Consider the following 17,512-nt stretch of genomic DNA (forward strand, 5'->3'; position numbering starts at 1 on the left):
TAGTGTTTTTGTTTGCCACCCAGGGCTCCTACAGGGAGGAACGGTGCCATATAAATTTAATAAATAAATAAATAATCCATGGTTTAGTGTTGAATGTAAATGAGCCCAGTGCATATGTCTTTGGGCTCATTTGCTGGAAATACTGCTAAAGAACAGCTTGAATCATCCCTACAATAGTTGAACACTCAGAAGTGACAACGAGCTCTTGCATAAATTGTTGGAATTCATTACTGAGTTGAAGAAGCTTGTTGCTCTGCCACTGTCAAAAGTATTGTGACATCATATGCATCACTGCCTGACCTTTTGGCTTTGAAAAAGAGTGTGGGAGTTTCCAGTGTTTGGGGATTAATGGGATCAAGGAGGAGGTAGAACTTTGTGCTCTGGGGATCAACTTCATGCTATAGAGCAAATTGCTTAGAGCTAATTAGTCATGTACATTCCTGCATTCGTGTGCTCTCCTTGTTTTGAAAAAAAAGGGGGCTGTGCACATCATGCTCTTGAAGTGACTGTGTGATATAAAGCAAGTACACTAAAGTTACCTTATTCTAGTTTAGAAAAAATGTATCAAACTAGTTTTAGGAGATACATATTTGAATAGGTTTACTGAGTATGATGCAGGAAAAAACAGCTTGAACCGAATCCTAACAAATTGCCTTTTGGTTGATAGTATACTTAATCATTTAGTTACATTTATATCCCACCTTTCCTTCATGGAGCTCCCTCCTTGTTTTATCCTTACAATAATCCTCTGAGGTAGGTTAGGCTGAGAGACTGTGACTTGGCCAAGGTTACTCAGCAAGCTTCATGCCTGAGTGGGGGTTTGAATGCTAATTTTCCAGGTCCTGGTCCTACACTCTTAACTGCTGCCCCATACTTTGTCGTATCTGCAGACTGTGTCATAGTTCACTTATGATTTATCTGGAAAACTTGGCCATAGCAACTCGGTTCTTGATCTACTTTGTCTTTCCCAATCCATCTATAGATTTTAGAATGTAATTGACTTGTTACAAGATACTTAATGCTTCCTGAGTTTTCCTTAAATAAGTCTTCCTGAAATGTAGTACAGGTGGACTGCTGTGTCATTTAGAACAGTATCTGGCATAGTATCGAATGAACGAGTAAAATGTAGCAACAGTTAAAAACAAATGCTACACTAAGGCAGGCTTATTCTTACGCCTACTATGTAGTGAACTTAAATGATTATTAGTTCTCCCACAGTATTCTTGAATAAGTCAGTATGTGCTTTGTTTCCTTTTTTGAGATTTTAAAAAAGAATGCTCTCTTAAAAATAAAAGGTGCTAGTTTTAATTTAGTATTGGCAAATCAGCTACTTAGATTTTGTCTATTTGTCTGTGGAGTCTAGTGATTTTTGGTGGATGCCTATAAAGAACACTTCTGATACAGTAGGGCCCCGCTTACCGGTGTTCCGCTTTCTGGTGTTCCGCTGATGCGGCGGCTTTCAATGAGGGGAAATTCCCCGTTTTAAGGCTGTTTTTGCACTTTTGTGACATTTTGGCATCATTTTCGCGTGACGCGCCCCATTATTTTCAATGGGTTTCGCTTTACGGCGGCAGTCCAGAATGGAACCTGTCGTATAAGCGGGGCCCGCCTGTACAGTACTATTTTTAAAAAATATTTGCGGGCATAGATGCTGCTGGTAATATTCACAGGATACAATGGGAGTATGGATTTTCATGGGTGAATATTATGAATTGAAACTGCAGTGGCTTGCAATTGCCAGGTTCAGTCCATAGTGGCTGACAATTCTGCCAAATGTGATAGCTGAAAGCCTAGTTCTACTGCCTTGATTTGTTTCACTTTTTATCATGTTACATTGCGTAAATATTAATGGAAGACATGTTACAAATGTCAATAAAACACTTTGACTGGTGTTGCTGCATTGCACTTTGAATTTTAAAATAGCTGCACATAATAGTGTTGATTATTACTTTTTCAGACATAGGTGAGACCCTCCTTTTCTTGGTGAAATATACCACAGACAGAAGAACTGTATACTTTTACCATAATGGTCTCAAAGCTATTATGCTCTTTACACTGATGGATAGTTGAGTTGTATCTTTTTAACCCTGAAACATTAGGAATTCACTTCAGTAAATGTCAACTAGGTCTGACTTCTGAATGTGGAGAAGTAGAGATTTATTGCCCATAGCTTTCTATTGGTGATGAGAAAACTGTGTTTTTTTTTGGGGGGGATGACTCCTGTTGCTCTATTGTAATGTGGTTGCAGGCTAATGCGCATAGGATTGGGTTTCTAGACTGCTTATCCAGGAATCCTGAGTAAACATGTATAGGATTGAGCTGTAGAAGTCTGTTCCACTATATTTGAGAGGACTTGCTCTCATGTAAGTGTGCATAGGGTTGCTGCCTGAAGTATTGCTCTAAACACTTGTGTAAACAAACCAGGCAAAGAGAAAATAGTTCAATTATTAAAAATGAATTTAAAAGCCACAGTTAAGTACTGAAGATGGGCATGAACTAGTTTCAGAAGAAATACTAGAAACCATGACACCCCATGTCAAAATAGATGTCTAAAGCACTGGGAGAAAATGAAACACCTTATCCAGATGACCTCATGGCAAGTTGTTATAAAATCTTTTCCTCTCTTTTAGTCATACCAACCAAGAAATATGTCAGGATGCTACTACTGTGGCAATTTCTAAAGAGAAAATATTTCTTTCTTCATATCAACCTGTATCTCTTAAACATGTATTAAAAGATTTTTGCTAATATTTTAACAATAATAAATGATAGTGTAGATGAATCTATACAAACCAATCAAACTGGCTTCATTTGGAAGAGGAAAATGAGATAATATGTAAAATACTGCATATTTTTCATGTATTTAGAGGAAATGGTGACATTGTTCCTAGAGACAGAGAAGGCCTTTGACAATATTGAGTGGTCCTTTTTATTTGAAATTATGAAACCATTCAACTTTGGAGTATCGTTTAGAACATGGATGCAAACTACTTACTTAAATCCAAAAGCAAAAGTCTGTATAATGGGATTATTTTATCAGCATTTAATGAAAGGTTCTAGGCAGAGTTATCCCCTATTGCCTCTGTCTGTCCTGGGAATCAAACCATTAGCAATCATAACAAGAGAGTAAAAATATTATGGTGGTTAGAATCAATAAATACATAGAAAAAAACATTATGCTGGCAATATTTTTAACAAACCAACACAATAGCTGGTAGAATTAGGAAAGATTGAGTATGGACAAGTGCTAGGATACATATTGAATAAAGAAAAACAGAAGTTATACATATGATAGCTGACTTTAAAAAGCAAGTACAGAATAGCTTTGATGTCAGATTCACAGGGAAGCGTGAAAGGCACTGGGTATAAAAACTACTCACATGCTGAAAATGGCAGGAAATTTGTTTTTTCAAGCATATGTTTTGGAAATGTAAAACAGTCCCCCCTCCAAAGAAAGCCCATCAAATGGCAAGAATTCTAGGATATGGAACTTATTATTATTATTTATTTTATCTATTACATTTATATCTCACCTTTCCTCCAAGGAGCTCAAGGTGGCATACGTGGCTCTCCATTTTATCCTCACAACAATCCTATGAGGTGGGTTAGATTGTGACTAGCCCAGGGTCACCCAGAAAGCTTCATGGCTGAGTGGGGGCTTGAACCCTGGTCTCTCAGGTCCTATTTCAACACTCTAACCACTACAGCATGCTGGCTCTCCAGTAGACCCAGTGTTCTTTTTGTTGAACAACATTGATGGTCTGCTACCAGGGTCTCCAAACATTTTAAGCCCTTGGACACTCTTGGTTATTTGAGTAAGCCATGTCAGTTGCAGTGAATTGGGGGCTCAGAGGCTTCATGGGCACCTCAAGGGGAAATTGGGCACATGGGCGCCACATTGACAACCCTGGTCTAGTAAGACAGGACCATAGAGAGTTGGTTTCATGAATAATTGCCTCCAAAATATTATTTTCAGGAACATGGAGATTGTTAAAGCAGAGATTGTTACTAGTACCATCTATTAAAAAATGGACAGAGAAATTGTGAGAATTTTCCTCAATGGCTAAACTTACTATATCAGATTTAAAGAAAAAAACAGGATTGATTTGTTACATATTGGAGCCCTGTTATTGAATATAGCAGGAGCAGTGGATTGTGTTTGCAGACTTCTCATAGGCATCTTGTTGGCCACTGTGAGAAGAGGATGTTGGGCTAGAAGGGCTTTTGGCCTGACCCAGCGTGGCTCTTCTTGTGATATGTTATGTTTTCTATACGTCTATAGGACCTTTTCAGGGTATTCTTGTTGTTGTTGATTATTATTGTTATTGACTGTTCTTTTGTGCAAATCTGGTATGTCAGTAAACTTGTATTTTAAAAATAAAATGTAAAGTTGTGGGCATACAGCTAAACAAATACTTGAGAGCATGCTCACAATGGACCTCAAGTTTCTGGAGCTTAAGGTGGGTGGGGGAAGTACAAACTGAGTGATAGGACAACACCCAGCATGAAAGGTCCCATCAAGTACTGCTCATTAGTGTGGACAGGAAACATCGAGATTTCAGAGACATAAATTGAAAGTGATTATTTGTGGATGAAGATGAACAAACACTGAAACAGCGAGCCATGTACGCATGAATGCCTAGTGATTGCCATTCCATCCCCTACTAGCCATCTGCCTTGTAAACGTGACCTATTTTCCAGTTTACATTTGTGTGATATTTGTTTATCATATAACCACATTTCTAGTTCCTATAACATCTGAAGATTTGAAGACAGCAAGCTGTGTACAACTAGCTATCTGACAAAATAATTAAATATAGGGATGATATTGGTAGTTTAACCCTGGATGTTCACTGAGGAAATTGATACTGTCTATAATACAAAGCTGTGCATGCTTTGCTAAGGAGCGCTCCCAAGGTTGTTTTCATGCACTGATTTCTCCAGCAGTTGATAAATTTGGTTGCCATGGTAAGTGTCTGTCTCTCCTCCCCCCCTCCCGTGAATGTGAAGCTGAGCATGACAGTGATGAGTTCCTGTCTTCCTCTCCATGGGTCACTTGGCTGCAGAATTGATTCCAAAGCTGAGCACGCTGCCCTGGAGAAGGGCTGTGTGTGTGGAGGGATGGTCAGTCTCACAACTGGCATTCCCATGTGCATTTGAAGCTTGGTGTTATGTTAGTCAAGAGTGCATAGGAGTGCATAGTCAGTGGTGAGCACAAAAAGGACCTCTGGATTTCTCTGATATGTATAGTTTGAAGAGAAGGAATTAGAATCATGTTCCAGTGAAATCAGTTGGAGTTGCTTCCTTATGATCTGAAAACTGAACTTTTTAAACAGGCCTTTTAATATGAATTTTCTTTTTCAACCTATGCAGTACTTATGGATGCTTTTCTTATTTTTTAATGGGTTTTATTGCTTTTGAATTCTAACATATTTTTGTATTTTGTAATGCTGCCTTGATACACTTTTAGGAAAAGTGCAGCTTATAATTTTTTTATTTAGATAAATAAATAATTATAAATTTAGTTTAGAACAGAATGTGAATATCTACGTATTAAAGTAATGTGTATTGTGTGAGAGTAAGTCCATGCCAAATAGGATTATGTAATATTGGCCCACTTTCATGTCTGCATGCTTTGAAAGTCCAATCTTGGAAGATGTGGTTTTTGGTACCTGAAATAATGACCCTATTTAGAGATAATACTTAGCATCTTTTTGTAATTTCAGACTCCTGTTGTATTTTGTCTTTGCAACTGATTGTGAAGAGTGTTAATGTTGCATTTGGAACATCAGTTTCAATGTTTAATTAAAACAACCTCACGGGAGTGTTTATAATTGTGCATTAAAGTGTTCAGAATGGATCTGTACTTGCAGCTGTAGTGAAAACAAAGATGTGTCTTACCATGTCTTTAAAAACAGATGATTGCTGAGACATACATAATTAAGGGATGAAAATGCCCATATTGGTAGGGAAAATTGTGTTGAAATCCTTCTACCGTTGATTTGCTCTTCCAATTCAGAGTATTGCTATGGATTTGTGTGTGTGTGACTGCTCTTTTTGTAGTCTTATGTTGGGCTTCTAGATTAGTTTTAAAAAACAATTTCTTGCAGTACATAAATGTAAATCTGTTTTGGGGGTGCCTGCATCATCCCCTTCCATTTTGCCATATTTCTGTTAATGTCTGCAACCATTTGTTCTAATTTTTCACATTGTCTTGTTTAATTTAGGGGACTTGTCCTACGGTTTACACAGTTTTCTGATCTTGCACATGTTGATTCTGTTCTCTCACAGCATGGGCTGTATCCAGCTTTTTGCAGGCACATTTGTGTCCACCTCAGAAGTTGCTTTCTGACTTGTGTCACTGGAAGACCTCACATTTTTCACAATGCATTTACAAAAGTGCTTCTGAAATTAAGTTGAAATGCGCTCTGTTGTGCTACTGTCGGGCACTTGGGCTGTGGAGAAATAAGAGTGGGACAGTGAGAGGAAGGGTAAGAATGAGAGAGCCTTCCAGATGTTGAAGAATTTTGACCTGCCTAAAATCTCATTTTGACTCTCTGGTTCTTACCATTTATTTTGCCTTGCCTGCCTGTTATATTTTATTAGTCCAGTGGTTGACCTAGCACAGCAGATCTTAATATTGCTCCTTGATTTGTTAGTATATTAAGCTGCCAGAATTGAACAAAGCAATATCATCCAAATCTGTTCTGAATATTACAGAACATGTTTAATAGAATATATGGATGATTTTTTAATAGGTTATGCTGAAGTTGCCTCGCTTACTACTAAATATTTCATGAAAAGGAGTTAATGTATTTTTCCCCACTTAGAGTTTATAAACACTTGCAAGTTGGAACTGCACCTGCATCTTAGAGTATTGCTTACTACATGTTGTCATGTGTTTTCAAAGCTGTCAATGCCTGAATTGTTTCGCTCTTTGAAGAGAATAAGTGAATGTCTTGAGATATTTCAGTAAAAGATGAAATCAAACCCACCCTGTACATCTTGGTTTTCAGTACATATGCATGCCCCTCAAAGGGAGTTATAGTTCACAAGTAATTACTTTTAACATGTTTTAGAAAGTAACTCAGACTTTTAGTAGTGGCTTCTCCCATAATCCTTCTTTTGGGGTGGGTGGGGGGAGGCTGTATAATGTTTTTGGATTTTTTTTTTGGTCTGGGGTTTGTCTAGCTATAAAATAGCTTTAGATAGTAAAACTATTAACCTCTTTATTCCAGTAACAGTTCTTCTAATTTGTATCTCTTTCTCAACTCAACTAGCTCTTTACTTCTTGGCTCGCTTTATTTCCTGTATACCTTACAGAGACTGCTGGGAACTCTAGTACTGCGAGGAATATTTCTAAAGAGACTACACTATAATTTTATAGGGAAAAGTATCTGTATTTCGCAGAGTAAGACTTCTGTTGCTACTGTAGCTTGGACACTCTAAAAACCCTCTCCCTTACTTAACATTTTCTTAATAGTCAAGCTAACCTCAGTTTTCTACTGCTTTGAGGAAGAGGGAATGTGGCAATACCTCTTACGAAGAAAAGGGATAATCCTCCCCCCCACCCCGAAATAGCGTAGGAAAAAAATGCATTGCTTCATGTCATGACTGGCTTTATTTGAAATGCAATATTTAAATTGCCTTGATTTAAATCAGTATCAAGAAAACAGACTTGATTTAATTTGGATTTCCATTTTGAAACTCGTATTACTGGAACAAGCCTGTTACTAGTTGCTATAACAATGAAATCATACTGGGTTGTAACTAAATAGAACCTTTATACAACCTAGAAGCATAATCTCAAAACACATGGTCATGCAGGTTACAGGCAGAGCATAATTACATCTGCTTAGACGACAGAGGTCTCTGTTTGGCTCTCTGCACCAGAGTACTAATCAAGATGACTTGCTTAAAGGCTGGTCCAAAATATTCCATAAGCAAGGGTGGAAGCTACTGGACCGAAATGCTGTGTTTCAATGAGATAGAAAGTAAATATCTTGATATTTAGTTGGTGAAATCATAAATATTCATAATTTGAACTCTGTTTATTGGGACAATGTAAAATAGGAATGTAAGATCACATGTATGGGTTTCAAGGGTGACTGTGGTGATACCCAGAGTAACATCGCCTAGATCCTGTTGTCTTTAATGACTTGCTGGTTCCTGTGCCCTGTAGGAAGTCTGCAATAATGTTTTGGGGAGGGAGTTTTCTTGAAGGGCAGAGCAATTCAACTTGCTAGAGGCCAATGGGAGTGAAGCCAGTGGAGGCAGAGCTGGCAGAAGGAACTGCCATACCCAGCTGTCACTTGGAGGCCTCTTGGAGGGGAGGGTGCTGGCAGGGCATGGCAGAAGGAAACAATATATATATATATATATATATATATATATATATTTCCTTCTAACAACCCTTTCCCCAGCAGCTGGGACAGAGGGCCTCAGGAGGTAGCTGAACGGGACCTGGATATTGCCTAAGTCCCCTCTGGCTCCCCTTAAGCTGGACTGGGCTTCCTCGCAGCTGAGCCGGGATGAGTGTAGGCTGACTGGGCTGGGACCCAGCCGCCTCAGCCAGAGACGTGTCATATTCAACTCCCCCCAGCACGGCATAAACAGCAGTTGGATTGTGCCCTTGATTTCAGATGCTAAAATGTATATTCAAGAACTTTAGAAATTATTTTGATTAGCGGTCTGTAAACATTTAAAGATACAGCACTTCAGCAGCATGCATATGATGGAAAGAGCCTATGAGAGACAGCATGGACACTCAGCCTTGAGTGGAAAGTCTCAACGCCTCTTGACATAGGAACAAGGGAAGCTGTCTTATACTGAGTCAGACCATCCAGCTCAGTACGGTCTACTCTACATTGACTGGCCATGGCTCTCCAGGGTTTCAAACACTTCTCTTAACATGGTCTACATTTTAAGAAAAAATAAAGCTCCCAAAGTCTTTAGATATGCTAAAAATAGAGCACTGCACTGGTGATTTCCTGGGTATAAACCCTCTTCTGGCTTTCCGTCTGTGATTTCAGTTGACTGTGTGGAAGGACAGTGGTGTCATACCTGCCGACTGTGCCTGCTCCAACTTTGACATGTTTAGTGGAAGGTGAGAATGGGCTTTACACACATAGAGCTCTTCTTGCTTTCTACTCTGTGGAGGTTGGGGTAGGGTCAGCAGCCATTATTCTGTTCCCCTTCCACTCATTGATGGAACACATGTGCAGAATGTGAGAAAAGAGCTAGACTCATCTGAAAAAAGTTAATTAGATACAGTATTCATTTGTTACATTTTTGTAGAATAATGCAGTTTTAGAAATGGAAAATTTTCCCACTTAAAAGAATATAGTGGTAGATTTTTTCCCCTCACATCACTAGTTGGAACTGCAAGACCACATGAAAAGTAATTAACTGATAGAAATGAAAGATTGCTAAAATGTCTGTCACTGCTGTTTAGCCATAAATCTTAATTATTTCAAAGTAGATAACTTAAAGCAGTCTGTTTACATGCATGTACAGGGTTAGATAGAAAATAATTTTAAAAATATTGGTGAATAACACTTAAACTGTCTAACCCAGTCTCAAATTTGCCATTCTTAGGCAAGGCGGTTGAGCGGGTGGTGGCAAAATAGTTGCAAGCGCACTTGGAAGAAGCGGATTATCTGGATCAATTTCAATCGGGCTTCAGGCCTGGACATGGGACTGAAACAGCCTTGGTCGCCTTGGTAGATGATATGAGGAGGGTGTGGGATGGGGCGAATGCACCTTCCTTGTCCTCCTTGATCTCTCAGCGGCTTTCGATACCGTTGACCACGTTATCCTCCTGGACCACCTGAAGAGGTTAGGCATGGGGGGCACTGTATTGCAGTGGTTCCATTCCTTCCTCTCTGGTAGGTACCAAAGAGTGGCATTGGAGGATGAGGTCTCGGATCCTTGGCCTCTCACTTGTGGGGTGCCACAGGGTTCCATCCTCTCCCCGATGCTGTTCAACATCTATATAAAGCCGCTGGGGGCAATCATCAGGAGATTTGGGCTGCAATGTCATCAGTATGCGGATGACACGCAGCTCTATCTCTCATTTAAATCTTCACTGAGGTTGGCTGTAGAAACCCTGTCCAAGTGCCTGGAGTCGGTGAGTGGCTGGATGGGAAGGAATAAGCTGAAGCTGAACCCTGACAAAACCAAGGTACTGTTTGTGGGAGACAAGGGAAGGCTGGGGGATGTGGACCTGGTGCTCAATGGGGTACGATTGCCCCTGAAAGACCAGGTCCGCAGCCTGGGGGTCATTCTTGACTCCCAGCTGTCCATGGAGGCTCAAGTCTCGGCTGTGAGCCGGGCGGCGCTGTATCAACTCCATCTGATACGGAGGCTGCGCCCCTACCTTCCCAACCATCTGCTCCCACCGGTGGTACATGCCCTGGTCACCTCTCGCCTAGACTACTGTAATGCGCTCTACGTGGGGTTACCCTTGAAAACGGTCCGGAAGCTGCAACTGGTACAGAATGCGGCGGCTCGTCTGATTAAAGGCAGCCGCTGGCAAGATCACATCACTCCAGTGCTGAAGGAGTTGCACTGGCTACTGGTTGTTTACCGGGCCCAATTCAAGGTGTTGGTTTTGACCTTTAAAACCCTACACGGTTTTAGCCCAGTCTATCTGAAGGAGCGCCTCCAGCATTGTCAGGGATGCCGCTCAACAAGATCAGCCTCAGAAGACCTTCTCTCGATCCCACCGGTTAAAACAGCTAGACTGGTGAGGACTAGAGAGAGGGCTTTTTCAATAGTGGCCCCCACCCTGTGGAACTCTCTCCCAAATGATCTCTGCCATGCCCCTTCTATGATGAGCTTCTTCCAGGCCTTGAAGACCTGGCTCTTCAGGCAGGCTTTTGGGGTGGGTTAGGTTTTTACGGTTATGTTTTTAAATTTTAATGTTTTAATGTATTGGTTTTTTTTATCTTGTACGTCGCCCAGAGTGGCTGGACAACCAGCCAGATGGGCGACTAATAAATTAAATAAATAAACCCTATTCTTTTTTTGCTGATGCAGGTTGAAAGAGTATATTAATATGATTGGAATATCAGCTGTTGCCAGCCAATCACTAATGGCCATTGTTTCAGCTGCTATAGCTCTTCAAGCAAGCAGATAGTGAAATAGTAGGGGATGTACTGCCAGCCTTTGATCGCTTGGCAGTGGTTTTCTTCTTTTGAGTCAGATTTGCAAATGATTCTGGCCTTCAGCACAACCCCACTATGATGTGTCTGTGGTGTTTACTCATAAATCACGATGTTAGAAAATGCAACTATTACTGCCTTTGTATTTTAATGCATGTTTGTATGTAAAGCTGTGCACTCCTAATAATGCCATGTAGTTCCCAAACTAGAAAACTCAATTCCTGGGAACATCCATTAAAGAAGTATGACAGCTTCATTTTAACCACCTAATTAGCACCTCTCATGAATGGTGTACCAATGATTTTGTGTTATGCAGAAGGAGGGGATGGATGGTGATATGGAAAGCATGCACAGACTTTTTTTCCATTAATATCCCATTGTGCTGTCTGCACATGGCATTGCCCTATTGGAATTCTCAGTAAGTGTGTGCAGCTGAAACACTTGTCAGTTTAAAAGCATATGGAAGTGATTCCCTTTCCTCTTATGAGTTTTCAGTCTAATCTAAGAGGAGATTCAAGTGAGTGTATTGTGGAAAGTTGTTAAAGAGAAGCACAGTAAGTGAGGCTGTAATCTTACACACACATTGAACTCCAGTGGGACTTACTTCTTCATAGACATGGATAGGATTGTTAATTAGCTAGTGGAGTAAAAGTTGTGTTCATTAAGTGTCAAGAGCTTAAATGACAGCCATAATGTGAATCCTTTGTAGCATGATTTTTAAAACTCAAATATGTGATAATAATAAGTGCTAGTGAATGGATTGTCTGTGCTACATATTCTGCTGCAGAGATGAAGCTAATTGTTGCAACAGATTGCATTGCATACTTTGGAAAGTAAAATAATCTGATCAAATGTGATATGATTTTCACTTATATACTGTTCTTACATAGTCTTAATCTTTCTAAAGATTTGTACATGACTTCAAAATTGAAAATGGTGGCACAATTAAAATATTCAGTACCAGACACGGCTTCTTTATTTTTAATAGCTGTATAAATTGGTAACGCTAGACTTCCTAAAATTCCCCCTTTCCCAAGCATCTATTAATACCAAAGGCTGTTAGTCTTGGCTGTAGTTGGGCCCAGATGTCTTCAGTTAACAGTAGACTGCAGTTATGTTAGAATTGGGAGAACCTAGTTACCAGGTTTGAAACCAGCTAGGATTGAAATTAACATCAAACAGTGACTGAAGATCCTGACTTGTTCAGAATCTGATAGCCATAGTGTCCCAATTAAGTTGTAACAGGATACCATGGTTAATGGAAGACTTTATGGGTTTCGGCAGAGTGCCAGAAGGGAAGGGGCAGTGTGAGGATGGCATGTGTGAACAATGGATAACGTTCTTGCATATCTTGCCTTTTTAAGCAGAGAGATGATCATTCAAATGCAGAGAAAACGGAGCCGAAGTTGGAATTGAGTACTTCTGCCTTTTCAATGTCATTTGTTATGATTTTGCCATCCTCATTGAGTTATGACCACCATTTCTTTCTTCTACTATGGATGTACCTGAAGAAAGCTTTTTTGTTGCTTTTAGCATCCCTCGCTAACTGCAGCTCATTCTCAGCTTTAGCCTTCCCAGAGCCATCCCTGCAATTCCATGCCTGTCTATACTCTGCAGCTTGGCCTTCCATCCACTTCCTATATGTGTCCTTTTTGTTTTCAGGTCTCTAAGCTCTTTGTGAAGCCACATTGGCTTCTTCTGCTGTCTTCCACCTTGTTACCTTGTTGGAATTGTTGGCCATTGTGTCTGTTTTAGAAATTCCCATCTATCTTGGACTCTTTTTCTCATTAGGGTTGCTTGCCATGAAACCTTACTTATTCTGAGTTCATTAAAATTGGCTTTCCTGAAGTCCACGACACGCGCATGGCTACTCTCAGCTTTTGCTTCCTTTAAAATTAAGAATTCAAGTATAACATGGTCACTTTCCCCCCAGAGTTCCTGTAACTGCCACTTCATCCATTAAGTCATCTCTACTGGTTAGAATCAAGTCAAGGATAGCTGATCCTCTAGTTCCTTACTCCATCTTCTGTAGGAGAATGTTATCTGCAACACAAGTCAGCAATTTCTTGGAGAGGCCATGTTGGGAGAATTTATCTTCCAACAGATATCGGGGTAATTGAAGTCTCCCATTACTACTACATCATGCCTCCTTGAAACATTGGCAGTTTGCTTTTCAAAAGTTTAATCCTCATCTTCTTCTTCATTGGGTGGTCGGTAGTAGACTCCAACCACCATGTTCCTTTTTCCCCCTTGCCTCATTTGTTTTAATCCAGATACTCTTAGTGGAGTTACCAAGCTCATTCGCCTGTATTTCTGAGCAGGGATATATATATTTAACAATACATATAATATATTAAAGTCTACTACCTGCAGTTAGTCATGTTCATTAATTTCAGTGGGCCTACTCTGAATATGACAAATGTTGGACACAACCTAGATATTCTTGCACTTTTTGGTAAGGGAGGACAGACCATAGTAAGCCACTGGCATGCTTCTAACTTTGGTATTTATAAAATAATTTATGTACTGCCATCTCATAAAGTATCAGGGTGGTGTACAGCCATATGTATATGTATACAATAAAACATAAAACAGTGAACTGGACCCAAGTTATTCAGGGCTTTCTATATGTGGACATGGGAACCACCTATCCACAAAGCTAAACTTATTTTGCCCATGGGAGATGCAACCGAACAACGTTCAGTCACCTCGGCCAGCATGGCCACTAGTCAGGAATTATGGTAGAACAACATTTGGTTTGTAGGATTGGAACATGTCTGACTTGAGCAATATTTTCAAAAATTGCTTACTGCCTTCTGTTTCTGATTTATTCTACATCCGCCACATCCGCTCTATACTGTGCTGTTGTGCAGATGCTACAGATGTCCTCAAGGCTCTAGAAGATTCCAGCTTCTAGTCTTTTCTAACCGAGACAACAGATTATGAATATTTAGAATTGGTGCCAGAGAGAAAATGTCTTGATTTTGTCACTAATTGCACACATGCACATACTGTAAGAAATAGTGGGAGGGGATGTAGACTCTCTATGCTTAACGTCCTTGCTACTTTGTCTTGGTTTATTATAGCCTTTGATGTCAAAAGTTCCTCAGAAACGAGTATCCTGTATACTTTTCAAAAAGAAAATGTAGCTCACATGTCTCAGTACAGATGCAAGCTTCTGAACTTGCAAGTCTTTCATCTATGTGGACAGTGACACAGGCTTATTGGATAAGTTTGCAAGCAGCAAAGAAGTGTTGGATTGGTAATTGGCTTGTTAGTGATGTGTGAAAACTTGCAAGTTTTACAATAATGAATGTAACCTTGAATTTCTCAGCTATTTGTCAGCCTGTATGTTCCTGTGAAATAGTCCTTTGGGAAAACAAAGTGCTACATGGAGAAGTCTCAGAATGCCTTTATTTTTAAATGGCATTCAAAAAATGTTTTGTTCTTGAATAGCATCATATAGTTGAGCATGCACAGTTCTCTGGGGTGAAGATCCAGAAGAATAACTGAAAATGGAACAAGACCCAGACAGTTTGGGCTCATTTTAGTTTAACTTCTTAGTGCAACCTGTCGGAAGGAGTCTTGCTGTTGTGTTGATTTTCAGCATGTCTGTAATGAAACTCAACTACTAAATACTTTGCCTTTCATAATGTAATATGTAAAACAAAAATAAATTGCACCTGTATATGCAAGTAATTCAACATGTGTTATGGCTACATTTCTGCCCACAGGTATTAAATAACTGATGTTGATGAAATGGCATTGATAGAGTAAAACTGTTGCAGCTGAAAGACTGATTCAGGATACTAAAAAAGGAGCTCTTGACTTCTGTGCATCTAAACCATTGGGTGACAAATGCAAACTTTGACATGGCTTCTGTGGCTGAACTGTGTAGATTGACTGCATGTTGCAAATGCTTTAGTCAGGGTACATATGACCTAATTCACAGAATTCCATTGTGATCAGGGGGAAACATGGATTGTCTTGCTAGTGACTTGTAATGTGCAAACGTTATTGATGTGAAATATGTACTTTTGACGTCAGAATGATTTTAATGTTTTTCCATTCTAGGTTTTTGTTAAGACAGTGCAGTGCATGGTCGTGGAAAACAACATAGGCTTTAGTCGTGGAAGAGAACTGTCTACCATGTGCTAGGATACGAAGTTTGTGGATTCCTTTACTTGTGTGCTTCTGGATTATAAAGAAGGAAGGTGAAAATGGGGAGGAAGAAAATACAGATCACAAGAATAATGGATGAACGAAACAGACAGGTGAGAAATGAGACAGGAATATACTTTCAATACAGGAATATACTTTCCATACATTCACTTCTTGAACATAGAACTGTTGACTTGTACCTATGGCCAAGAGCTCTCTCTCTCTCTGTCTCTTTTTGGACCTTTGTCCTGTGAACTTATCCTTATTGTATAATAAGCATTTGAGGAACTGTCTTACAGAATCTAGTTAATCATTGACTGCTAAATGTGCAAGAATACGTTTGGTGATCACTTTAGATGCATTTCCAGTATACATTGGTGTTTCTCCAATATCCTGGGACAGACACATTTTATTTTGAGATCACTGTGATTGGCCTTGCTAAAGGTTGGAGTCATAAGTTTCCCCCTACATCTTTCTGCCCTCTTGGCACTCATGGGATTGGTGATAGAAGATATAAGCTCTTTTCTTTGATCTTTGGCCACTTTGGTGAGCTTCAGTGATATGTTCACCATTCTAATCTCAGTGGTAGGCAACTGTGTTAATTCCTTTTCCCCCTAAATAAGACTTTCAAGTGAAGTTATAAAGTAGATTATCTGCAAGACTATCTCCTAGAGGTGTTTTTTCAACAATTTAAATTTGGTTAATTTAGTCAAAACCAATAACTGTGTTACGCTAGAATTGCATCCTTGAGAACAGCTTCTGAAGAAAAGGATACATATTATTATAATAAAGATATAATTAACTGTTAAGCAACAGTGGTAATCTGATATGACTTTGTGGCTTCCCCTAATAGCTAAGTCCTCCTTACCCCTTTTTCCTCTTGTGCTACATATTTTACATTGTAAACCTGCTCACAGGCGTATTTTTATTGATCTCATGTTAGCTGCTATGGGAACCTTCTTGGCTGAAGAGCAAGGTAAAATGTTTTAAATAAATAATTGCATTGTTAATTTGCCAAGAACTTGATTTAATAGCATCTTGCTCCACACACTCTGTATTGACAGAGCAGATGATGTTGGTTGTGAATCAGGTGCTTATTAAGGCCAGCTGACCAATAAGACAAAGTATAAAATACAGAATAAAATTAATTATTAAAATGAAAAGGCAACAATTCACAAGACATAACAACATTCTGATATTTTGTCACCTGCTTGGCAAAAAAGTACAACAGTTAAAACACAAGATTAATTGGTTGGCCTTTGTTGTCTTTGTTGTTGTCATCATCAATTTATTAATTGCCTTCTGCAGTCGTCTTTGGCCATGTACAGTGAAAACAGCTTAACGTTTAAAACACAAAATTGCAGGTAAACTTAAAAGCAACACAAAGTAGGCACCCATGGCAGAGACCCATTTTTCCAGCTAGGAAAGCCTGTCTGAACAAGAACGTCTTCAAAAAACAACACTAATAATAATTGCCCTAGAAGTTTACTATCTAAGAGGATTGTGCCAGCTTCCTGTGCAAACTGTGGACAGTATTTTCGTTCAGGGGGGAAAAATAATGAAGTATCAATTGGAAGTACTAGTCAATAAAGATCAAACTAAGGCTGATAACTCTTGTGGGGGAGAAATCCAGCATCTGAATCTGATTCAGCATTTTAAACTATACTTGTTCAATAAGACTAAGTCATTTTTTGTTCAGAAACATGCTTTTACTGTTCAGTATAATGTTGTGTGTGTTCCTTTACAATCTTGAGAGAGAGAGAGAGAATGGTAGTGCTAACTATTTTAAAAACCTATTTTTACAAGGTTTATGGTGAAGAAAGTCTTAAAACATTCCCTTTCAGATAATATACTTCAGTTTACCATGCTGTATATAAAGTAACTGATACTCTGGGGAATTATAATTAACATGAGACTGTCATTGTAGTGGTAATTAGGAACTCTTGTCTGCTTGAATGAGCTGTAGGCCATTTATATAATTGAGCTAAATGGAATAAATGGTTGTAACCAGGCTGTCCAAGGGACCCAAATGTCAGCATCATCAAATAGTCTCCTTTGTTACCAGGTAAAGGAATGACATAAGATAATTTTTTTCCCCATGAATGATGTGCGTCAAAGCATTTTGCAAAAATGGTTGTTGCTTTTTGCAAATGTAGAATGTTAAGAATTTTTTCAAAGCAAATGTT

General features: G+C 39.3%; 1 protein-coding gene across 7 annotated transcripts in view; it reads left to right on the forward strand.

The window, feature by feature from the left end:
• MEF2A (myocyte enhancer factor 2A) overlaps positions 1 to 17,512 on the forward strand; it is a 91,763-nt gene that overhangs the window by 7,014 nt on the left and 67,237 nt on the right. For all 7 annotated transcript variants that reach the window (XM_061595299.1, XM_061595292.1, XM_061595293.1 and 4 more), the window contains exon 2: positions 15,240 to 15,439. In XM_061595299.1, coding sequence (XP_061451283.1) covers positions 15,386 to 15,439 — 54 coding nt within the window. In that variant the 5' untranslated portion in view covers positions 15,240 to 15,385. The remainder of the gene's footprint in view (positions 1 to 15,239; positions 15,440 to 17,512) is intronic.

The sequence above is a fragment of the Rhineura floridana genome, chromosome 14 (assembly GCF_030035675.1).
Source record: "Rhineura floridana isolate rRhiFlo1 chromosome 14, rRhiFlo1.hap2, whole genome shotgun sequence".
In the NCBI taxonomy this organism is placed as follows: domain Eukaryota; kingdom Metazoa; phylum Chordata; class Lepidosauria; order Squamata; family Rhineuridae; genus Rhineura; species Rhineura floridana.